The sequence below is a fragment of the Ornithodoros turicata genome, chromosome 3 (assembly GCF_037126465.1).
Source record: "Ornithodoros turicata isolate Travis chromosome 3, ASM3712646v1, whole genome shotgun sequence".
In the NCBI taxonomy this organism is placed as follows: domain Eukaryota; kingdom Metazoa; phylum Arthropoda; class Arachnida; order Ixodida; family Argasidae; genus Ornithodoros; species Ornithodoros turicata.
In genome coordinates, this window is record NC_088203.1 from 66,706,749 (window position 1) to 66,732,970 (window position 26,222).

The 26,222-nt window shown below is 44.4% G+C and overlaps 1 protein-coding gene across 4 annotated transcripts in view; it reads left to right on the forward strand.

Annotated features, from left to right (window-relative positions):
* The window catches only part of LOC135388563 (iron-sulfur clusters transporter ABCB7, mitochondrial-like), a 281,999-nt gene that overhangs the window by 144,930 nt on the left and 110,847 nt on the right, over positions 1-26,222 (forward strand). For all 4 annotated transcript variants that reach the window (XM_064618184.1, XM_064618182.1, XM_064618183.1 and 1 more), the window contains one exon: positions 2,757-2,845. In XM_064618184.1, the coding sequence (XP_064474254.1) occupies positions 2,757-2,845 (89 nt within the window). The remainder of the gene's footprint in view (positions 1-2,756; positions 2,846-26,222) is intronic.

Below are 26,222 nucleotides of genomic sequence, written 5' to 3' on the forward strand. Positions count from 1 at the left end.
TTTTGTAACGTTTTGCTATTCTTGTCCACTCTGTCGTCCCAAAACGCCGCATTAATTCCCAAGTCAATGACACCGCCGGTTTTAAAGGGACTATGAAACGATTTTTTTCTTCGTTTCGTTCGAAAGAAGACATTTTTCTGAGTCTAGAACCGAAATTTTACTTTCATCGCGCGAGCGGATTTCTCGGGAGCGAATTTAAACGGAGCGGCGAAGGGAGGACAGCTGGCGCCGCGCCGTGACGAGCTGCCGAGCGGAGACACAACGGGTAACTTGACGCGACCACGGCCGGCTCTGCAACACGTCATCGTGACGTGTTGCCGAGCCGAGGAATCCCGCCAGGAGCATGCGCCGTAGGATCCCCCGTATGCGTTCATCGGGAGTGGAAACCTCCATGACAGCAGCTTTCGCGCGATCGGCAGATTTCGGCAGTGGCGGCAGCCACAGCGCGAGCTCGCGGCATTACTTGCCATTGTGCAACACCGGTGACGTAACGGGGAACCGAAGAGCGGTCCGTACAGTTACACCATCGGCAGGGAAATATGCGCGGGAGAGGAGGAACGCGGAAGAGACATTTCCAGCGCGCGCTCCTCGCAGAGTGGAGCGATTTCGTCCGGAAAAATTTGTGGCATATTAGTTTCTCTGCGGGAAGAACAGTTTCCATCGAAAAAAAGTATGGGGGTTCGGGAAATTTCATAGTCCCTTTAAAGCGCACTTCAGCCATTTCATCTCGATTGCTAGTAATACTAATATCGTAGAGACGTTTTAACGTTTTAAGGACGTAACGACGTTTAACGACTTTTGAAGACGTAATAACGTTCTAAAGAAAAGACAGTATCCCCTGACGGCTTACACAACATCCGCTCTATAGGACCACCGTGTTTTCGCTTCTGGAACGGGCTGCTTTGTTAAGCAGTCGCCGGACACCGTTGTGGTGAGGTTGCTCATCACCTGTGTCTTCGTGTGTATCTTTGTGTCTGTGCGTGGATGCTGTAAAGAACTCGTATACTTGCTCGATGGAATCTAAAAAGGCAACAGCAGCACTGCAGCACCCAGCAGCTACTTTTGCCACCAGATTCAGACAGCGCCATGAGCAAGGAACCCACGTAGCCAGGTGCTTTTTCTGTCGTACTCGTGCTTGAAGACCTTTGTACGTTCTACTCATGGATGCAGCATTGTCGTAGGACTACCCTGCCTTCCTTGATGTTTATGCCATGTGCGTCGAATAGAGCTTCGAACATGTCTTCAGCATTATGCCCCTGGTTATGCATGAACCGTACACGATAGAAAGCAACTGCTCTCAGGCTGAAACACACAACATTGTGTCCTTCACCTTGAGCCTTATGTTAACACAAGCCTCAAGGTGCCTAAGAACATGAACAACTGAATTATGACAGTGAACTATACGCATATCTTTCAACTGGGGTGGTATTCTCCAAGTACACGAAAGTTCTTGCTCCATATGTGGTTTTGGCGAGAACCCAAAACCGTATCGTTTGTAGAAGAAGCAGTGACAATTTCAGTGGTGGGGGCCCCTTTTAGTGGGGGCCCTGGGGCATGCGCCCCGTTTGCCCCCCCCTTTAAATCCGGCACTGCTTTCTAGTTTAAGTACTGCTTGCAACATACTTGTCTGTAATCTTCAGCCCGCGGCCCACCTGTCCCCTATCGGCGGTGTGACCCATACCATTATCGCCTCTGACGGGAGGCCGTGTTTCACACAATGCCACCAACCGGGAGGGATTATCTGTGATTCCTGGGCATCGTCCGCTACCATGAATGATAGCAGACGACGCACTAGGCACTCAAGTATCACAGCTGATCACTTCCGGTTGGTGGCGTTGTGTGAAACACGGCCTCCCCTGAGAGGAGATAATGGTATGGGTCATTCGCGGTGACGCTTCGATAGGGGACAGGTGGATCACAGGTTGGAAATTCCAGACAAGTATGTCGCAAGCAGTATATCGCACCTGCTCAGTGCGTCTCACGTTGGGTTGTTGTCACATCTTCGGAAGGGTAAACAGTATGAGGTCTCATGTACAAAACTACATGTTTTACTGCGATGTTCTCGGATAACAATAATTATATCGTGGTGGAAAGAGCAAACACGTTTGTTTGCAAACGGAGCATCTTTAAGGTCACGTGTGCGTTGACGTTTGCTGTGACGTGTGGCCAGGACTTGTCCAGAATGCATTATGTTTGTCTAGCACGCTTTCGTCTACATTGGAGGGCACCCCTGTGCTGTCCACTTGTGTTGAGCATTGCAGTATGATACGCAATTCTTTCCCTGAATGAGCATTTTGCTGCCTGCATCAAATGCGACTCCTTTTTATGCCCACATGTGATGCACAAGGTGAAATAATTCTCGAACTCATCGTGAATAAGCACAGAGAGAGAAAGCTGTGATGCAAAATGAAGGCAGTAGCCAGGAGTGCCGCCAGGATTTTTTCCAAGGAGTGTGTGTGTGTCTGTGTGTGGGAGGGGGGGGGGGCAGTGGACATGAATAGTACTACCTTGCTTTAGCTTGACCACAGCTAGTTCGTCTGCCCCCTGTTGCTGTTGTCCATTCTGCACCTCGCAGCTTTTCCCTTTTCTCATATGACACACTGAACATAATAAACACACCCTGCGTGCTGGAGGATGTACTCCTGTACATCTGTGATGACTTGAAAAGGTTATACGAAGTGTCCTACAACATTCACAGTGTTTGCAGTTGGCTGTAAAAGCAATCTAATGTACTTTTTTATGACATTCATTTTCAGTACTACAAATGTGGAGGCAAGTTCGCAGCTGTTACATTGGGCTGCATTGGTGCCTACACTCTGTATACCCTTGCTATTACTCAGTGGAGGTAAGGCATCATTTATTTATGCTGTTGACATTGATATGCTAATATACACTGGGGACTTGTGTGAAATCATCTATGGCTATAGAGGTTTTTCTGCTTCGATGCTACATTTGAACTCTACTTCTGCTGCTTCTCTTTGTAAAAAAATTGACTATTATACTGTATTTAGTATAATAGTCAACTGTATACAACTAATAGTAACTGTATACTGTATTCACTTCTCAAGAAAAAAATGAGGGTTCTGTGAATATCCATTTTAATAAGGAAGCGAACGGTTATGTAACTTAGCCAAATGCATGTACAACATATATCTGGATATGCTGCACGTGCATGGGATATGTACCTCCGGGTCTTGGTATGAAACAGCACTCACTTTGTTTTATGCCCTTTCTTAAGACATTTTTGGGGTTTTGAATGCAGCTTCAAAACAATTTGAACATATTTGCTTTGGAATAGATATCGGTTCCAATTGTATACATACTCTTGGCAGTGTCAAGCCGTGTCTGTTCAGAGCTAGATGCAGAAGGCTTTGAGATAGTGAACGTATCTTCGTCACTTGCCACTATCATGTAAGGCCTCTCGTAGAGCTGGCCAAGTTTGTCCTGACGCGTACCATTTGTGTGCCACACTTTATCACCTGTTTTATACGGAGGCCTGAACCTGTAATTTTAGGTTCTTTTCATGTTCTGCAGCCTGCAGGTACTTCGTGAGATTTGTGTGAGAAACGTCATGTAGCTCTTCTGCGTTGAGTGATGAGTTGACTGCAGGCATGCCTAACTCATTGTCCACAAGTCGACGTGGGGTGTAGCTGAACAATAATGCAAAAGGAAATGACCTGAGCCCCTCGTGGTTGGTGCTGGTGGTACTTGAAAAGTGGGTGTCTGCAGGTACTCGCTTCCCGTATTAATGTTGTCTCCTACGTTTTCGCTGAGGGTAGGAAGGATTTTCCCATTTGCACGTTCCACTACCCTGTTTGTCTCCGGAGCATACGGCACTGTGAGAGTGTGTTTGATGCAGTGGTCAGCAAAGGATTTAGCAGCAGCTTTTCAAGTCAACACCTTGTCGTTGTCTGTGATCATTTCCTGAAATGTTGCAAAGGTTAGGACAATGCTGCCTTCAATGAAGTGAATCACATGTTTGGTTGACTTGTGGATGACTGGTCACGTGATGATAAATCTGGTGGCTAAGTCGACTGCGGTGATGAAATATTTGTTTTCGTCATGTATTGGTTGGGCCAACATGGTCTAAAGCGACTTTTTCTAATGGTGTCTTTGGTAGCGTTCTAGGGTGCAGCGATCTTGGCTGTACTCCTGTTGAGTGGTTGTACACTTGACATGTGTTGCAGCTTTTCACGTCACGATGCATTTTTGGCCAATGGTACCTTCTCTGTATCTTTGACCTAGTACACATGCTGTCTCCATGGCCGTCGTTGCCATGGTGGCACTGTATTGCTGCCCATTGCAGGGACTTTGAGACTTCGACTATGAGATGAACTGTGCCTCGCACCTTTTTACACAAATGTGTCATTCGCCAGCTGGTACTCGCGATGTACATGGCTGCTCTGCGTAGTGCCGTTTGGACTATTCAGTCACTTGTGACTTTTGCCAAATCCAGATCTCTTCTGGGGATCACAAAGACACGAGTCAGCAACATTTAACACATGTACAGTGTTCAGTGCTGTCGGGGTTCTTGACAATGTGTCTGCAACCACATTGGATTCTCCGGCAATGTGATGTACGTATGATGAATAGGTACATGGACAAGTTTAGTATCATTCTTGAGAACCATCTGTTGGGGTTCGTTTTAGACATGACGTATGCAGTGGCCCAGTTATCTGACTACAGATCAAAGTGCTTGAGGTCTTGCAGGTATTTGCGGAACTTGACGGTGATTGCCCAGTATACAGCGATTGCCTCTATTTCAGTGGAGTGTTCATGCTGATCTAAGTCCAGGACTTTTTTTTTTTTACTTGCATGCTCCACGGCTCTTGTCAAAACCATGTTTTTGCAAAAGAACAGCCCCAGAAGCGTTGTATGAGACGTCAACATGTACCCTGGTCGAGAGGTTAGCGTCGAAACAAGCCGAGTTAGAGGCTTCACTGAGTCGCTGCTTCAGAGTGCTCATGCACTGTTCGCACTCTGGTGACCACTGCAAGACCGTTTCGTTCCTTGTTAGTTCTGGTCGCGGGCGTGCTATTTTGGCACTTCCTTTCTTCCTCTTTTATGTACTTCCTGTAATGGGAAGCAAGTCCTGAGGATGACTGTACATCTGTCTTACACTGTGGGAGACCGTTCTTCATCATTGCTGCAGTGCATTTCGGGTCCGACCTTACACCATCTTTTGAGATTACCTGATCCGTACCTAATGACCGTACCTGATGAAGCGTGGTCCCCCACCCGAAACTTATATACAGGGTGTCTTTTTTTTAGGCGATACAGATTTTTCATTAAAAAACTGTAAGGGCTACAGACATGCTATTTTCACTTCTATCATCTCTGGGCCGGCGGACGTTCTTGGCCATATGTTGCTCAACCGCCAAATCACTAATTACCTAAAAATCGTTAATTAACTTTTTGATTATAAAAGCTACGAAGTTGTTCCAATGAGAACATCTGTTCCTTTCAGTGGCCTGATATCGTAGCCGTTTTCAGAAAAAAAAAATCCGTTCGGTAGATCGTCCGCAAAAAATTAGTGAAGGAACACAATTTTTTTTTCTTTACTTTGTTCATTGCGCATCTTCGGAGACCCGTCTTTCCTTCACCCCCAATGTGAGAGGGGGAAAGAGCACACTGTCGCCTCTTGCGTCCTGGAAAAAGTTTAACAGAAAATGCAACCCAAGATAAAGGCAGTTCCGATAGCGTAGCCTGATGCATGTGTTTTTCTTTTGTTTCCGCAAGTTAAAGCTCATCTTCGATGCATGAGGTGGCACTGTGGCGGCATCTTCGACGCATGAGGCTCCTTCACCATCTCACGTTGGGGGTGAAAGAAAGACGCGTCTCCGAAGATGCGCAATGAAGAAAAAAAAAAGGCGTTCCTTCACGAATTTTTTTGTGGACGATCTACCAAACGGATTTTTGTTCTGAAAACGGCTACGATATCAGGTCACCGAAAGGAACAGATGTTCTCATTGGGACAGCTTCGTAGCTTTTATAATCAAAAAGTTAATTAACGATTGTTAGGTAATTAGTGATGTGACGGTTGAGCAACATATGGCCAATAATGTCCGCCGGCCCAGAGATGATCTAAGTGAAAACAGCATGTCTATAGCCCTTATAGATTTTTTTAACGAAAAATCTGTATCGCATAAAAAAAGACACCCTATATATTAAACTAAGGAAACTTCAGTGTTGCTTTTTGTATTGTGCTATATTTCATATCGGACTTGACTTCCCCTGTTTCACCGAGATTCTGAGATTAGTGTGCCTAAGAGACTCATTTCCAGTGCCACGAAGACGCACTACTTGAGTCCCAGCTTGCACAGTAAGTGTCTTTTCTAGAAGGTAAAGACGTTCTTCTACAGTGTATGCGAAGATGCACATGTCGCCCATATATACCACAACGTGTTGTGTTGTAGTTCACTGTCCATTATGCCCTGCATCATAGCCGGTGCTGTGCAGAGACCGAACAACATGCGCAATGGCTCAAAGTGCCCATGTTCAATCACAGAGGCAGCCTGTGGAACGTCTTCCTTACGAAGGCGGACATTCAAGCAGGCTTTTTGGACGTCAGACCTTGTGAAAACAGATGATCAAGACGCCTTTAAGACGAGGGTGTCTTGTGCATTGGGTATGCCTCTGTTAGCATTTTAGCGTTCAAAAATCTGAAATCAACACAGAGACGTTTTGGTGTTGTTTCGTGGTGCGGCTGTTCAACGACAATGACTGGAGATTTGGAACGACGAATTATGCCTCTCCTCAGCCAGTGTTCGACAGCGCCACCAATTTGGTAGAGTTGAACTATGCTCAAAACTAGGGGAGAACAACGTCGCGCCCGAAAGCCACGGTCTTGGGGGGGGATTACGATGGTCTCTGAAAGGGACGCGACCTTCGGTAATACTTTTCTTTCAATAGGAGGCAGCGAACAAGTGCCCATTCGTGGAATCCAGGCCTCCCCTTACGATATGATTCGGGGTAGATGTCCACTCTTTGTACGTCTGTCTGACCCCTGCGAGCGCTGCCTATAGGGGTGCGAAAAAAAATTGCGCGCCCTCTGGGACCAAAATAAGCAAACATTTTATTGCATATCGTGAAAGAGCTATGTCTCAGCTATGTTAGTACGAAATATTGGAAAATTTCAAGATGTCCTTTTTGGGTAAAAACTGCCGCGAAAATGAGAATTTTCCCCTACCCTGCCGTGTTCTCTGCGTTGTTACGGGATAATGGCTGAAGATAAAGCAATGTGTTTGACGTCAAACGAAAGAGCAAAGAATGATCTTTCTGCTCATGCGAAGAACATCACAGTGGGAGATCCAGCGCAGCGACCATGACATTCCAAACCTGCGGTAAAACGGTTCTCTGATGCGTTTTTGGAATTTTTTTTCGTATACTTTTCTCTTGACAATATAAATTTAATAGCACACGGTGGAACGTGCACCATCCACTCTCTCAGAAGAAAATATTTCGTTGAAATGGGACATCTCGTTCAAGAGATACAAGGTCACAAAGTTGGAAAAAATTTAAGCCGCGAAATCACGCCGGTTGCTTCGAAGCGCCGTGGACGGAGAAGAAAATATCGCAGAGACCTGCGGTCAGGCACCTTTTGCATCTCTTTGTGGGTGGGATAACATATATTTTTTTCGAGAGAAATAAAAAATGTGACCGGCGGGCATCATTCGATTATAAATGAAACTACCCAGTTGTTACATAGTAGTGTATGCACTCGATTCCTGCAAACGTTTGCTAATTGCATAGAGTTGAGCCACGCTGTTGCGCTGCTCGAAGAATATCAGTGCGGACGCAAAGTGTAAATGTCGAAGCCTTGTTTCTCACTGGCGTCATCAGCACCGTCTTGCTACACATCATCGGAGGCAACATCAGCTATCACACCGTCATCAGTCATAGCTGCGCACGCGTTATCATCCTTATCAACGTCAACGTAGTCAGAAACCGCAGCATCATCTACGGCAGTCACAGTGAGCCTCTGCATCAGGGATCGCAGCTCGCTTAGGGGAATGTCTTCTTCGGCCAACGGGCCGTAAGCAGCAGGCCCTCGGGTTGGAGTTTTCCCCTCTAGAACCGGACAGTTACTCGAGATATTTCCAAATGACTCGACTGGTCAACGTGACCCAACGCACACAAATAGAAAAGCGGGTCATCGTGCACGGTTGTCTCCCCTACAGAGGAATGTAGGTCCCTAACGTGTGACGGGAATAACCCCAACACAGCGAAAAGGGTGACGAAGCGGGGTCAGTGTCTCCTCTTACTCATGGTAGTCCGGATAACTGAAGCTGGATTACAAGAATTTTCGACTTTCGTTCCCTGGAATTCTTGTCCGAGTCCGGAAGCTGAAGTCCGGATAAACGAAAACAAAATACATGGAGGAAAATCTGTTCCCGTGTCGTTTGTCCGGATACCGCGGGATCCGGATAAATGAAGTCCGGATAAACGGGGGTCGACTGTAGTAGGCAGCTGTGAAATTGGTAGCTCCTGACGCCTCTAGGTGACTGTATGTTCAAATAGGCATTCTCCTTTCTTGAAGCGCATGATACAGACGGACTTGTTTGTTGTGATGTCATACGTTAAGTACTTTCTTGCTGGATTGGTGCGATCGCGTCCCCTTCGAATGCCTGTTGCTGCTTCCTCGCCAGCAAGCACTACCGCACGAGTACGACGCAAATCGAGGAACACCTTCACTCACAAACGCGCTCGACGGCTCCATTTTCTTTTCTTCGTGTCCTGTCCACAAAAGAGGCGCCACTTCGCACGCGCTTGCCTCGCGGATACGTACATGTATTCAACTACGCTGCTCTCAAACAAGGGGCACGTTGCGGGATTACCGATAGAGAAGCCGTTTCGCAGCCCCCTTGGGTCGCACATTGGTAGAGAGTCACAACCGGTCACATGTACATCTAAGTCTATGTGCGCGAACGATAAAGCGTTACAAAGGGAGCCTAAGGGTCATACTCTACCGACATACATTACACCGTAACCGTAACCCTCGTAAAGTATCCATGACATGACTTCAGAACACACGACGACAGTTTCATTCGCCTACTCGTAGTCCAAACCGGCGAAGTTTTTGCTTGGACCGAAAACCGTTAAAGGTAGTGTAAAGCAGTAGACAAGCATGATATGCCGGTGATGTGACTAGAGACTTTCTTGCTTCTAAATACCATATGCGGAACCATAGGACCGACAACGCGCTGTAAATATTTTTAATTTGCCACGAAAGATGCGGCGTCAGAGCCTGGCCAGGGAGTCTAGCCATTAATGGGTCATGCCTATACCTGAAGCTCCACCCACTTTTTCAGCTTTCTGACCAATAGAGTCTTGAAATATCGGGCGCTATCAATCAACCTATCCTCACTATTTGTCCCCCTATCCAACATGGGCAGCGCCATTTTGGGTGGCAAGTGGATTGGATGGGATTGAAATGGAAACCTCTCGCTATCTGCAAAACTAGTGAATTTTTTGTGCAAATTTGATGAACGCCACCTAGAGTGCGTGGGGAACGTCGGGAGTTGTCGCCCGCTTCCGTCGTTGTACCGCTCCGGCAGAACCACCTGCTGGGGGCACATTCTGTCGTCGGTACAATTTTGAAACAAATCTACATGAATACTAGTTGGAATATAAAAGGCAAGAATGATTATATCCATGAAATCCAGCAATTAAATATAAGATTGTACAGCACAGTGCAGTTTTTGTTATGATTTCGTTGTGATCGCCGTGTTGACTAGGCCTAACACCGGCGACAAAACGTATTTTCGGTTAGATATCGATGGATGAGCATCAGTTCAAAACTGATTTCCAAGAAACGTATATGAGGATGTACATTTGCAGCGTAAAATCAGAGTAGTCTGTGAAAATTTTTTGTCATGAAATCCCAGCTTCACTGTATTTGTTTTCGTCGCCATTTTGGGTGGCAGTGAGGTGTCATGGCGACCCCCTTGATAAAGAGCAAACCAATCAGTGGAGCGAAACTGTGATTGACAAGTCGAGACTTTTTTTGTGACTCTTCCCAATGGCCAGACTCCCTTTTAATATACGGCTCTGTGGCGTAGTGGAGTGGTGCGACGCCTGGTGTCAAACAACCCCCTGTACAGCGGGCAACACTGAAAATTTGTATTACACACTATTGCATCGGAACTTCGTTATTTTAGTAACCATATTGTTAGTTTTCCTGTTTACCTATGTATTCTGAAACCCCTGTTAACAGTTTAACCTGTTAACCCCTGTTTTTGCGAAGTAACCCAGCGCTCGCCGCTGTTCGATGGAGGCTCTCTCTACTTCTCTGCTGCGCCTGCGCGCTCCTTCTGTTCGCGGCCTCTTTCGAACGAACAAACTCTCTCTGTGAACCTCTGTGAACAAACAAGTCCCGACGCTGTCTGGCTTCTTCAACGTCTGACACATTTTTTTTTTCAACAGCTCAGCATTTCATTTCAGTTCGCTTATCCGTTTGTCCTCAGATGTGGATCGTTGTGTGGATTGCAGGGGCGGATTTTATGGTGGATTGTTATGGCGGTCCCAGTGTTATACGCATGCAGTGTGGTTGCCGCCGTACGTGTCAGGAGTATGGATTCATTTCGAATACCTAGTACAGTGTTGCCCGTAATCCTTAGTTGTAATTTTCTAGTTAATTGCACCGTCGATTGGAATGAAAGTTGTGCAGTTTTTGTCTTGGTGGCTTGGACTATCGAATAGCCAAACTAAATGACATTTGATCGGTGCTGCTTTACAGTACCTTTAAATAAATTTTTTGGTTTCGCTCCTGAGCGAAAAAAAAAAAAAAACGTATACGGTTTTGATTCCGTTCCAGTTCGCACCAAAATAGCGTTTTTTCGGTTTTCGATTCGTTCCGACACCCTGGTTTTAATAAACATTTCATGATCGGCGTCCCTGAGCGATGCCCGCGTTTGTTTGTTTGTTTGTTTTTGCTTAATGAACGTTTTATGATGGCATGTTTTTGCTTTTAATAAACGTTTTATGATCGGCGTCCTTGGGCGATGCCCGCGTTTGTCTGCTTTATTAAACATATGGAACACGCGTTGTTAGAGTGATCTTGATGACGTCCGCGGAATCGTTGCGCCCGTGTGGCGCAACTTTGGCGCGTGTGTGTGTGCCTTCCCTTTTATTGAGCATGTCATGCGATTCGTGTGCGATGCGCTGTGGACCGGGACACGGGCGGTGAGAGGTATATCCCTCTGCGTTTTTTTTTCTTCCTCTGTTGCATACCCCCTTTATGTCTTCACTGCGCCATGCGACACGTGTTGTTATGAAAGGAATTTGATGAGATGCCATGCCCGTGCCGTTTTTGTGCGTACGTTTAGATAATGCCGACAGAAGACTCCCAAGCAGCACAATGTACTGAAAGTCGAGTGCCAGGTCCCTCAAACTCACCTCGGAAAAGCGTGCAATGAAGAAGGCCTCCACTAGATACCCCACTGTTGCCGTTCCGGATCACTGCAGCGCGCTAAGTTTAGCGGCAAAATGTTTTTGTTGTTTCTGCGAATGAATCTAGTGCAAATAAAACGCGTATAACAACTTTCTCTGACGTGTTTCACTGTTTGGTCCGTTTTTAAACGTGTTGAGCGATCGGAAGGATCTAGTGCACGGCTGCGTGCATCACATAGCGTACCTGTCGTACCAGGCGCCGCAGGCGCTGCAGTCGTCCATTTCTCCTTCGGTGACTTGGCCTGGCTTGGATTGTGCTTCAACTGGATCTTTAGCGCGCTACAATCCACGCAAGCCAACGTCTGGTAACAATGGGGTATCTAAGGGCGGCCTCCGGCATTGCACGCATCGGGATAGGAACAAATACATGGGAAAATGGCGACCTTGGGGGACCTGTCGAGTGCAATAGGGGTAGACGGTATGTGTATTATCAATGTTCTTTAGTGTCACGAGTCTGTTCAAGGCCTTCCACCTACCCGTCCACCCCTATTGCACCCGACTTTCAGTACATTGTGCTGCTTGGGCTGGTTCTTTTCCCCCTTTTACTGTACGTGATGCCACACATGTTGTTACAGAAGGACTTTGACGAGTCGCCCAGGCCGTTTTTGTGCGCATGTTTAGTAACGCTGGCTAATGACCAAAGAAAACTCATTTTTTGGTGGTTTCTTTCATTAAACTTTTGGTGGCACCGTACCGCTGTCAATCGACTGGGCGCACATCATTTTTCTATGTGAAACCAGGAAACGCATGCAACTGACCACAGCGGGCTGCGAAATTAATGCAAATGATATTTATTGCATGGAACTGCATGAACAGGCTTTTGTTGGCGATGACAACAGTACATGTGGTCGAGGGCGGTCCTCTGAAACCCGCGCCGTAATGCCTCGGTAGTGGAGTCCACGTGCCTGAAAAGAGAAAGGAAGCGAAAAACAAAGGAAATCCGTACTTCTGCAGCATAACCGCCATGAAAGCGCCTGTTGGTCCGCTGACATAATTATTGCCTTCTTCATGGACGAAGAACTGTCCTATCCGCCACCTGGACAGAGCGTCCTGTAGCGGTTCAGGCTCCGCCGAGGATATGGGCATGCTTGCATAAATGTCGAGGGGGGACGATCTGTGGATCCCCATCGACATTTATTCACATGGGCCCATATGCGCACCGTGTGAATGAGTGGGAGCCGCTAATTATTTAAGCAAAAATTCAAATGAGTTTCTTGAAAAACATAACTTCTAAAGCAGGGCGCCGCCAGCATTAAAATGGGCACTACCCCCTTTGGGACCTTCAGTGGACACCTTTTAGAGAAAAATCTGCCACCGAAGCGTGCCGTTTGTTGCTGTGATTAATTGGTTTCGGTTTACATATTTTCGTCGCATTTTGTCATATTTGTGTTATGATCGCGAATTATTTATTCGGTTCCCCTCGAGACCCCCGCACTCATTTACACGGTGCGCGGTTTGTAGATGGTATCGGACAGATACCTGTAAAAAAGAAAATTCTTCGATTGGTGCACCCATTCGCGAATTATTTAGCCCGGGGATTTAACTGAGACACCCTCTATAGCTATGCATGTGAAAATTGCAATGTCAACAGAAAGAATAAAGGTGCTATAGAATGCGAAAAATAAGAACGATTATGGTAGGGTTGTGAGAAGCTCGCAGCTACGGGGTGTGATGAGCGACCTTAGTACAAAAATACCTTTTGTAGCGCTAGTTCACAATGATATATTCAGGCCGAATATCCTGACAAACTTGGCTTTGGAGCTACGTACAGAACAGCTACTAAATCAACGTCGGATGAAACTTGTCGAGCGAAATCAGAGAATCACAGACTTACAGTAGTGTCATGCCTTTAGACAGTACGACGTGAGCGGGTATTTAATCATCACATGAAAATGACATTGTTTCACGAAAAGAAATATAGTCTACCATCATCACTGCAAAGCTACACTGTCTGTCTCGGTGACAGCGTATTCCGGTCCGGATTTACAGTGACTGTTGAGCTACTTATTCACAATACACGAAGTGAATGCGGTGTTGCAAGGCAACAAGCAATAACAAATGACTTACCTGTAGACAGTCGTTGACCGGGTATCGGGTGCGAGGCATTCGGACTCTCAAATCGTTTCTACACCAAGAAGCAGAGCAGAAATGTTGCGCGGGCATCTTCCCTGGCAGCTGTGACTGTTCGAGAGCACTGACATGATCCAGCCAGCGTTTTTAAACATGAAAAATCGGAGCTCATAGATCAACCCAACCGCTATACACAACATGAGCCATCCGAGACGGACGCCGGCGACTCCGTGGACGGCCTTTCCAGCCGGCTCAGTCGCCTGTTTGAGCGCTCGCGAACAAATTGGAAAACGGCCAATCATCGCTCAGAAATCGAATTTATCCTCATGGGAACCAATCAGTAAGCACTAGCCACCGGATGTCGCCATAACGTTAAATTTATGACATTTTCTGATGTCCGATGACGTGAAACGCACGAAGCGCCTCACTGTATGCCGCAAAGGAACTCGAGAGTTTCGGGCCCTTGCGTGCTGCGATTGCGGTTCGCATTCAGAGATGGCGCCGCGCCGACCTATGTCAAATGTTTTGAAATAAAGAAGTTTCCTGTTTTTGTAGGTTTTGAGGACCCTCATTGAAGGTGAATCAGTGAACGAATCGTTTTAGTGTAGGTGAATCGATTCACTCAGTTCAAGCTACTGAATCGTTCACCATGAACGAATCACTCACCAAGATCGAATCATTCACTCTCGGCCCATCACTACCTAAGTATTTGTTAAACAAACAGTAAGCTGTGAATATTTTCCCACTACATCACATGCTTGTCTGCTGTCGTTCGTTCGTCACTTTATTATCACGAAACTCGACAGACCAGAGCATGGAATGGCGAATAGCCGGTGGTTCGTTTTTGGCGTTTCCGGTTACTGTTGATTCGCAGAGCAGCATGAAGATGACATTTAATTGCGTGTATTAATCTTTGGATTACTGTTGTCTTGGGAAATACACGCCTACATTCGTTACGATGGGAAACGATTTGGGCGTAAAGGCGCGCGGCACCAAAGGGGGGGGGGGGAGTTGACGCAAGGTTGGCCTTATGCTGCATGGGACTCCCACACGCACAACTTTTATGGTGTTATCGTTTTAAGAAATCGACATGATACTTTCAACGTGTCACAAACCTACAATGCGTTAGAGTATCTCTTTGCTGGCTGTGTTTCTTTGGAGCGCGACTGATACGGAAGACGTACTCAGGGTGCTGCCTTGTTTGCGTCGTCGTCGTGTGTGTGTGTGTATTTAGTTTGTTTGTTTAGCTCTGTTTCGTCATGTTACCCAGGGCATCCTTGCTTGTGAGCGTGGAACCGTTGTGACCCCCTGTCAGTGCGGTGCGTTGCTGTGCTTAACTCGGACCTCTTTTATTTCTGCATTTCAGCATATCAGATTATTGTAGAAATCACTAAGCACTAAATTGATTGTTCTGTTCAGCCCACAAAGATTCATCGTTACGTTGTGACTGTCTCTTGCTCTGATGAAATTTCACGAAATACCTAATGTATATATTTGTCATTACAGTTACTGAGCATATTCGTCATTTGATATGATGCATTCGACATTGTTAAAATAAATGGCCACACTTTAGTGCCAGCACACTACGTCTGAACCATTAAGGATTTGTAGTTTAATGAGACCATGTACACAAAATACAGATGTTAAAATGAACCAAATATCTCACAAAGAAGGAGGTGTTATACCAGTTTCACGAGTGGTGTCCAAAGGATAGAGCAAACAGGAATGGACCAAAGAAAACACATACAACAGCTGAAACATCAGCTACAAATAAGCCTCTGCTGTTATTTTGTTCAATAATTGCCTTGTGCTTATTTCTTCAACTTCATATATTATTAAGGGAACACTTTTATGCAACTGGTTCGGGACTTACACATTTTTCATGCTTATTCTTTACAAGCTTCTCTCTCAACTTCATACTGTCATTGTAAATTTCACTAGCATTATCATTGCACCATCACACACAAACCATCACGACCACCAATGCTTAAAAACTCCCCACAGCTCATGCCATGCCATGTTAAAATACGGCTGCCAACAGCACATCATGCACTAAACAAGTGTAGCAAGGCAGGGTAGGTCGTACGAATTATGGTGTGTAGACAGCCAAAAGACGCGGACAGAAGAACAATGACACGGACGACTGCATCATGCGCATTACGCTCTGTGAAACCACTCCTTATTTAAGCTTTTAATTTAGGATTCTTGTTCAGAAAGAATTCGCATAAGTGATGCAGTTAGTTATCACTCCACCAACACAGATCACTCAACTTTGACTGTGAAATGACATAAGAGGCCTGTGTGATGCCATGCGAATGATAACTGCCACTGTATAATTGTGTAAACTTAGTTTGTTAATTTTTATTTCAGCAGCTCTTTACCTCTTGCTTGGCATTTTTTTAGTTTTCCAGTCATGGAATAGTTCTCGGACTATTTTCCCAGCTTTCCATGCTTTACTGGATTGCAGACATCCTGAGCTACACACTGTAATTCAAGCAACTGGGCATTCTAGGATTACATGTTTGTGACCTGCCTCGACTAATTCTCGTTCTTTACACCGATGATAAAGCTCTAAAAAATTATTGCGCAGGCTGCATTTCTGCGCTGTGTGGTTATGCAGTTTGACTGTACAGCTTTGTATTGAGAGATTGTGCTATTTCTTGAGAAACAACACAGTGGAATATCAAAGCAAGGCACACCTAGAAGTGCTCATTCTAGCGTGAAATCTCTGTAGTAGCACTGATCATTGTCTGCTTGCTTTCTGTATTGATCTATAGCAGACAGTGAGATGAAGTTTGCAATGGACAAATATGCGCAATGCAAATAAGCTCACACAAAGAGAGGAATGCAACTTGAAATCACGTGCATCTTAGCTACAATGTGCTGTATTACTTTTATTAAAATTTACATGTTTGTATATCTTTCTTCCACAAATTTACTTATTTTTTGAACCACTTTGGTAGTTGTCACTTTGTAGAGGCGGACATATTGATCCAGTTGTGTTAACACAAATCTATGCAGCTGGACAGTTTAATGCAGTGAGCATGGTGTACTGCATCATGAAGGACAAAGTTTGGGAGCAGATGTATGGGGCATAACACTGAATATGTAGTAAAATAATACAGGTGCCTCTGCATGACTAACCACCTAACTTCAGTAACGAGTGATGAACATGCAGTCTTCAGGCAACTTCATAAAATTAATACATGATGTATGGGGAAATGGTTCAGAAGATTTACCAGCACCCAAAGCAACAGTTTCACAAGTTCCGGCCAAATGCATTATGTTGGCGCACAAGATAAACATGTAATTATTTCGTTCCACTTTACTGAACTTTATGCACCCCTAAGAAAATGAAAAGGTGGGAGGAGAGGGGGGTTCTGAAAAGAAACAGAAGTAGTGTGAATTTCCCGTTAAAAAGAAAGGAAACATTCCACACACATAACCACAAGATTTATGAACCTATGGTGAAGCAAGCTCTTACACAGACATGTTTTTTATGTGTTACATGAGGGTCATTTGTGTTGGGGATGGCATGGTATGCGATAAGCCTAAGCTAATGCCAGCCACATATTTGTATAGCAGTAAATTTTCTTCACATGTGGCTTGGAAGAACTGCTTACTTGAAACAAAATAAATAACCAGGTGTGACACATATACAGTCTAATGTCACAGGCATTTCGTGCCAGTCATTCAGTCAAAGTAGTTTGCATGAGATGCCACATATTCTCCTGGTGACGGTGAGGGCGAAGGAAGCTTTCCAGCGATAAATGTATGTCATGGTGTCGTGTATTGCAACAGCATTCAGGCACTGTTTCGAGTGACAGATCCATAGATGTTAAAACCATTCGTCATGACGCTGATGACACACTCTTAGTTACATCCGAATTTCGTTACCGTAGTATTCCCATATTGTGTATACCCTCCACTCACTGCTTTAGGGGTGGAGTGAGAGTCAAGGCAGAGGAGAGCTGGTGTGAAATGGGAGTACCCATTCTGCGTAGATATTGTACAGGACATGTCATACGGGAAAAACCGTGGACATTTAGCATGCACCCGAGCTGGTGTAAAGGGAACAAGTTGTAACATAACTGAATGTACAGTGACGTACTACACATATGCATATTAGAAGTGGATGTTGGTTTGGTTCACTATTTTTGAACTCAGCGATTCAGAACACGTTGAAGACAGGCACAACACCAAATTAGATGCATTGTGGCATTCGCGATAAATAGAAGCACGATTGCAATGTGCATGCGGAAATATATTATAAATCATGTAGCATGATTCCATAGGAATGTGTTTTTCCATTCTTAAGATTTACCTCTATAGGATATGAGACTACACAACAAGAGTGCACTGATCACACTAGTGTAAAGCTGCAGTGTCGTCAAGCAATTTTTAACAGTCCTGCTCACAGAAATAATGCAGAACAGCATGCATACATTTTAGCTTGAAAGAAAAGCCTTGAGCTTCAGGAGACACAAAAGGGACTCTGTTTTTCTGTTTAGTGCTATATTCACACTCAACACCTGAGTACATGGATAAACTCTGTGGCCATATGACAGCTGTCAACAACATAAAAGGAGAGATAGTGTAACATGGGTGCATGTTTACCCTGCTTTACTACTGTCATCAATATAAACACTGAACACGTGCACACAGAAATTGACTATGCAGCATTACGGCAGCTGTCTATAACGTAAAAGAACGATAGCTATACTGTTAACGTGCATGGGACCGTGCTTTTTCACGTTCTCGTGTGCTCAGTGTATATACAAACAGCTGCACTGGCAGGACAAATCTGTACCCATGCTAACAGAAGCTAACTTTCTTTTAAGTAGTTGACAACAGTCACGTGGCCATGTACAATATTTCCATGCACTCATGCTACAGTTACGACAGAACCACATTTCCATTTTGATGTTGCGTGTACCAGCCTGCTACTCTTATAATTGTCAATACCATCTATGATATGTCTTTACCCTATGTTTTGTTAAATCTATCTGGAAGGTGTTATATGCAGTAATTGTAGTTGATCTAATTTTCAACGTCAAGTGCAATGCAATAATGAGCAAGGGAGCTTAAAGTTTCTGTACACATTGCCCTTGATTCCTATGTAATTCAGCTCTTTTGCAGTACACCTCAGACATATTAGTGGAGTCAGCATGTGGAATGTAGCAAGGACTTATTTCCTTGTGCACCCTTGCTTACTTATGTTTTCACATGACCTCACCATCTAATTGAGAAGGGTATAGAGAGTGCATGCCTCTATGAAAAAAGTCATCCTTGTGGAACTACGTAACAGCCTTTATTGTCTGAATATAAACAAAAATCTCACGAATACAGGGTTGTTGTGACGAATGAGTCCACAACAGAGATTTTTTAAGAATTGATCGCCAGAATATCTGTGCTTATACAATGCACAAAAACTGTCATTGATTGGTTATGGTTATGTACCTGCGATAGTTAACCTAAAAAAAGTAATGATGCATCCAAAAGGTCTCCAGCCTCCTTTAGCGCACTGCTGTGTAGTGTCTTTTGCAGAAACAGCATTACAAAAACACATCTACTGTTACCATACGGTAAATCAAAATAGAAGTAAGCAGCTGTCTTTTTGAATGTTTTCCAATGTAGCAGTAGTAACACAATACCTGAACTGTTTTTCATTGGTCTCCTCTGCTGTGGCATGCTGAAATAAGTAAAACACAAATTTCAGTTTCATCCATGTGAATTACAAATCTATTACATGTGAATCCAGGGAAAATGGGGACCTCGTTCGGTTTTGCTCCGGTATTTTCATAACCTGGGAGAGCAAAATCTGCTCAAATTCTGTGTTCAGTGTAGTGCAACAACATGCATATTTCCATGCCTAGAGTGTATCCACACAACAGCCGCAAGACGCTAATGAACTTTATGATCAGTCCTATTGCACGGTTAAATGTCTCTAGAGATAAGACACGCTGCAAAGAGATGATAGATACTGGGACGGTTAATAAACATGCGAGTGGATAACGCCCCTCAATTTCTCCATCGGGGCTCGCAACAACCATCTAGCACGTTATTGCTCTTACTGTACAGTGACGGGGAGCTTACAATGTGTATCACAGGAGATGACATCATAATAAGCGCCAGCACTATGCTTTGTATTTGATGATGCACATGGACGTTCGGCCATCCGCACGCTCTATCGGTCCATTGGATTGGTATCTGGATTTTGTCCAGTGGCACATGTCGATGTCACTCTCTTTGACCACACTTTGACGGTGCTTTTTACGTTTGTCATGCAAAAGTTCGCGATAGCGTCTTCTAAAAACAACAGCCGCATTTCGTACCCCCGGTCAAGGGTTACGCCGTTTTCGTTTACTAACCGTGCATTCAAAACGATTCTGCTTAATTTTTACCAGCTAGATTTCGAATTAGTGAAACATCACCTACCACAACCACTCTGCAATAGTTTTTTCAGCACACGTTCACAGTTGCAACGTACTTAGGCCGACGTCAAACTAGCCTCTCCCCTAGTTTAAAATACGCCCCATTCAAATACATGGGTCTTAAACCACCGGTTTAAGTAGCTTGGGTGGATGATCGAAATGGAATATTTGAATCGAATATTCGTCCCATTGCGATAAAATCCACCTCCTGGGCGCTTCTAGTAACTATATCAATCAAAACTTACCCAAGATTTGATGAAAAATTATTTGTGAACCGGGGATTAGGCCTACCGACCTCCATCGCTTCTGGCAGACTCTGGCGAAATGCGCATGCGCCGTGCATGGGATGGTGATCCAGGATTGGCGAACGAAAGTCTCACGTGATCAATTTAAACCCGACGTCACTAAACCAATGGTTTAAGAGGCCATACCAGTCGGGGAGCAACTCCAATTCACGATTTTCCCGATTCTAGATGGCGCCACGCTCGCCGTCCTTATCACGCCGTTCGCCTCCGACTCACGAAATAATCCCCATTGTGCATGGTTGACCTCGCGAGTTTAAGGCGGCCCGCGCCCTCTGCGGTGTTTGTCGAGTGGTAAAGTGTCGGACTTTGCCACGAAAGGTCCGCAGTTCGATTCGAGACATTGACGTCTTTTTGCTTGTCTCCTATTGCTACATGAGTACTTTATTTTTATTTTTATTTTTTTTTGTTCTTATATATTCATGCTACAGTTATTGTTTTCACAAGTCACTACCGCCTGTACTGACTGATTATGGAATTTTTAGTTGCTCTTCGTATTGTTTTACTAGTGCATACTTACTGTATGCCGACGTACAAGTGTGATCGGATAGTACGGATGCCGGTATCTCGGAGGCTCTCAATTGGATCTACCAGCGGGCTATAAACATTGCCTACACACAGCGCTTACAATGCCAGTCTGGAAAATCTACTCGAAATGGTATTCCTTTTTTTTTTCTGCACTCGCTTACATAATAATAATAATTTTTCTCAAGAAAGCAAACTACAAATATAATAAAACAGGCACGTCTAAGCGGAAAAGCTTGTGGCACTGGGCCTGAAGCAGTCAGCGGCATACAGTTTGACAGTACATGAACATATAAAGGTACTACATCCTATGATAAAGTTGCCGTAGCGCTTTTTTTAGTCTGTACTTCGATTCCAAAGAAAAACTGTTGAAGGGGAGCTCTTTAAAGATACGAGGTACATAGCATTGACTGCGACAAAGTCCATATTTTGTGTGTGAGAAATGCACAACAGGGCAGCATTCGCTAACCGGGGTCCTATATGAGGGGTCCCAAAAATGTTTTTACAACATGCAATTTACCTTGATAATGACTCTGTTATTCATGCAAGAATGACATTTTGATATGTACATTTCTGGTAAGTAAGCATTATCAAATATCTGAATTCACTTACCTACAAGGCGTTCGTGCAAAAGACTTTTCAAAATGTCCGTCGTAGAACAGACTTATTATTACCCGAAAACTTCAGTAACATATTTGAAAGGCTCCTTTCCTCCATGTTCTCCCTTCTTTTTCTTTCACCTTATACCCGCTCAGAAAAATGATGTCAGTCGACAACCCCGGCCAGTGACAGGGGACTCCCTTTCTTCTGGTGTATGAGTTTGCAAAACCGTACAAAGGAGGTGAAGGGCGATAAAGGCTTGGGGTCGACACACGGAAACCAACCAAAAAAGATATGGGAAGGTCGAGCGGTCTTTTTTTTTTCCTGAACGCCAAGAGGAACGATTCGACAAAAAATAAAAGGACACATTGTAGAAAAATAATAACTATGGTCACCTGACAGCATAACATGTTCTTGTTTGAGTGTGGCAAAAAAGTACAGTTCGGCCTCCTTATTATGTGGGACAGGATAATATATGCCTTCTTTTCTTTTTTTAGAATAATTTCTGAAGCGTAAATTTTTACTCCAGATTTCGTTGTGTTGGATGCTGAGGTCTCAGTTAATTCAATATAAACTTGAAAACGTGAAATTCGGTAGTGGAAAAGCTGAAGAACTGGACACCATGTGAGCCAAATTTATGCGTATTTTAGGAAAATCACTATTCTTGAAGGGCAACACAGATGCAATTACAAAATTGGGGTTTCCAGAGATGAATATGAGCGCTAGTTGCCAAATGAAGGAATGATTACGGAGAAGTCGTTTCATATAATCAAAGCTCGCCCGAGATGCCAGATTTTCATCCCCGGCAAAAATGTCCCCAGGAAGAACTGTCCCCAGAGAAAAATGCCCCCGGAGAAATCGTCTACGCAAGAACGAAAGCCGTTTGATCGAACGCGGGACATTCGGTCGAAAGTCATTTGATCGAACACCGTTTGATCGAAACGGCAGCGGTTGTTTGATTGAGTTTTTTATTGCTTCGTTTGGAGCAGATGCATACTATAAACAAGATTGATCTAAAGTTTTATATGGCTGTTAATACAATATCTGTATTTTATACTATGGCGAAATTTCCTTCTTAGCATTTATACTTGAATGCCTTTCGTGCACATATCACTATCCCATTTCGGATCCCAGCAATGAAAAGGGTGCCCAGAAAAAGCACAGTCTATTGGCTGCTCCCAACTTGAAGACATTTTCTTCGGTATGTGTCCTACAGCTCTTGCTTTTTTTTTTTGATTTGAAAGAAAAAGAAAGCAAGAAGCAAACAAAAAAGGAGAAGACACTGATTGCCTCATGCTCCGTATGTTCGAATCAAAAGTTACAGAAAAAGAGGTGCTAAGGACACGCTGCGAGCTTCGAACTCCCTTCGAAAAAACGTCTTTCGAACAGACGGCGTCGATCAACCGGCTTTCGACCGAACGGCTTGCGACCAAGCGGTCTTCGATCAAACGCCTTCTCCAAACAGCTTAGGATTTCGGAATAACTCCTTGAACTCCATCTTTATGTATAAATGTACAAGATAAAATGAAAGGAACTTGACGCGCGACGAGGTCTCGGAGCACGATTTCCGTCTCATAACGCTCTTATTATTGCCCGGAAACTTCAGTACTATATTTTTAGACACTCCTTGGTTTTCACAGGGTACTTCACATTACACCAGACCTTTCGTTCAGCGGAGAACCCCCAGTGACCCGGAGCTTTTCCTTATCTTCCTTACAAGGCCTCCCTTTGTGCGCCGTGCAAAGACAGACGGGTACAGGTTTTGGGTCAACCAACGTGCAACTAGCAAGGATTGTCGAAAGATGGAAAATCCAGGGAACTGGTCTCGAAAAATTGGCCGTATCTCAAAATAACGTGATCGAAGTCCCCGTTGAAAAATAAACTACTGTAAATAAATGTTATCTGGCTATTTCTGCGTATGCATATATTATACACCGCCTTGGTTTATTCTGTATACTGGTGGCAGTACAGAAGCTTGTAGCAACATTGCGGCGCGCGTTATGCACCGGTGCGCGTTATCCATGGAAGTTTTTTCAAATTCGGCTTCATTTTCGGCTCATCTTTCGACATATGGCATTATTTTCAAATTATAGGTGATGCTTTTTATTTTGTACGTGCGGACTAAACACGCGTGTATGCGGTATTTCGCGCAACAGTGGCTGCCTGAGGAACTGTGCATGTTTATGCTTTCGACATATGGCATTATTTTCAAATTATAGGTCATTCTTTTTATTTTGTGCGTGCGGCTAAACACGCGTGTATGCGGTATTTCGCGCAACAATGGCTGCCTGAGGAACTTTGCATGTTTATGCTTTTGACATATGGCAGAACTGATGTTCTGAGGCTGGAACAACAATGTATTTGTCCCTTCTATGTTGTTCCAGCCTCAGAATATCAGTTCTTTCATGTTCAACAGTTGCCGCCTGCGTCGATCCCGTCGTACGAATGTGTGTATGAGTGAGCAAAAATGTAAGAGTGAAAGGAGGATGAGTGAGAGAAAGTAGCTGGTTGTCCTTTCAGATGACGCACCCTGGAAGTCGCTGAGAAGGTGTGTTAGCTTAGCTCAATGGACCTTTTCCAGAGCGGAAAAGCGCCTCTAGCGGGAGGAGTCGGAAACACGGTTGGTGGCTCGCGCGACGCGCGGTGTCTGCACATTTGGTCAAACGCCGTGTGATTGGAGACATCTGATCGAACTCCGTTTGGTCGAAAGCCGGTTGTTCGACACCGTTTGTTCTAAATATTTTTTTTCGAAGGGAGTTCAGTGTGTTGTTCACACCTATTTTTCTGTAACTTTTGACGGTACTCTCTGAGCGTACGGAGCAAGCAACCAGTGTCATCTGCTTTCTTTCTTTTTTCTTTGCTTTTTCCGTTGAAGAGGGGAGACCACGGGTTATTTGCATATCTTTGTCTTTCACGAACAGCAGTTGAATAGAACAGTGTGGAACAATCCGGCGTACCAGTAGGACACATCTTGAAGAAAATGGCCTCATGTTGAGCACAGCCAAATATCCGTGCTTCCTCTGGGCACCCTTCTCATTGCTGGCGGCATATTTAAAGGGAACGATCTGGAATGAGATAGCCTTATATGCGCGAAAGCCACTTAAAGTCTGTGGATGCTCAGAGGGAAATTTCGCCATGGTTCAACAAAAGATATTGAATTGTCAGGCATATAAAACCTTCGTTCAACCTGTGTTTAGAGTATGCATCTGCACTGTGGGTCCCTACACATGCAGGCTATCAAAAAAGAAGAAAAGAAAAGACAGTACAAGGATCTGCTCCCCGGCTTATATTGTCTAGGTTACGAAGGACTTCTTCACTAACATGTATATTGGAAGAGGAAATTTAGATTCACTTGAACATATGTGCAAAGTAAATAGACCAAAACCATTCTTTCTCCTATACAATGGTCAGTTAAATACAAGCATTAATAATACGTTGCTAAAATTTGTCCACATTCGACGCGAATAAATCATCGAAAAATGTCATATAATTATTTTATTTATTTATAAAAATATTTATTATCTGACATCAATTATTATTTGACAAAGTGTTGGGGATTATGGGGGAAAATCATATATGGCATGTTTAGTCACTATGTGTCAGAGCAGAAAAACCTATCAAGTGGTCGAACGGGCTAGGGTGAACAACCCAGGCTCTTGGACCGCTTTTTGGACGTGAAAAAGTGGGTTAGCATGAGGAATGTGTTTATGGGCAAGTTTATGGCGGATGCTCCTTCAGATAACGGCAAAGAAATGTGGAACAAGGTCCATGAGGGCCTAGTATACTTTTACAAGGCAGCAGTCGTACCAGACACGTTAAACATCTCTAGGGTTTCTGTACACAGAATGGGTAGGGTGTGTGCCCTTTCAGCGGTACAAGAATGGCTTTTATGTGGTTGACGAACAAAAACAACCCATGAAGCTGAAGATAAGAAGGCTAAAATAAGACAGCAAGAGCTACATGCACTTGTGCAACCAACGGCAGCGCATCGTTTGGTTGCATTTTTCGCACGGAATACGCGAACCAAAAGCGCCCCGGCCGTGCTATTCTGACCACCGAGAGCCACCAAAGATGATGGCGGCCGCGCGGCGCTGCTCGCGCATGCGTCGCACGTCCAACTGGAAAAGGTCCATTCGGCGATCCAGAAGATGTGGGTTCGAGTCCTACAGCTGGCTAACTTTTTCAGTGACTTTCATCTTTCATCGTTAATTTCTTAGGCAAATTGAGGCTTTGTATGTATTTGTCCCTTCTATGTTGTTCCAGCCTCAGAACATCAGTTCTTTCATGTTTCAGACTGATCAAAGTGCATTAGTGTCTTGCAGCTGTTGTGTGGATACTATCAGGGCATGGAAATATTGCATGTTGTTGCGCTACACTGAACACAAAATTTGAGCAGATTTTCCGTTTCCCAGATTATGTAAATATCGGAACAAAAGCCCACGAGGTCCCCATTTCTTCTGGATTCACATGCAAGCATAGATGAAACTCAAATGTGTCCTTCACTTCTTTCAGCATGCCCCAGTCCCAGTAGAACAGACCAATGAAGTACTTTCTTCAGGTATCGTGTTATCACTGCTACATTAGAAGACATTCAAAGAGACAGCTGCTTACTTCTGTATTGATTTATCATCTGGTAACAGCAGATATACTTTTGTAGGGCTCCCATTGCTCCCATTGCACCGTGCTTAAAGTTTAAAATTAGATCAACTGCAGTTACTGCATATAGCACCTTCCAGATGAATATGACAAAACATAGGCTATAGACTCAGAAATAGTTACTAGTTAATAGTTAATACACTAGCTCTCCTTCTTTTACGTTGCTGATAGCTGTCATATGGCC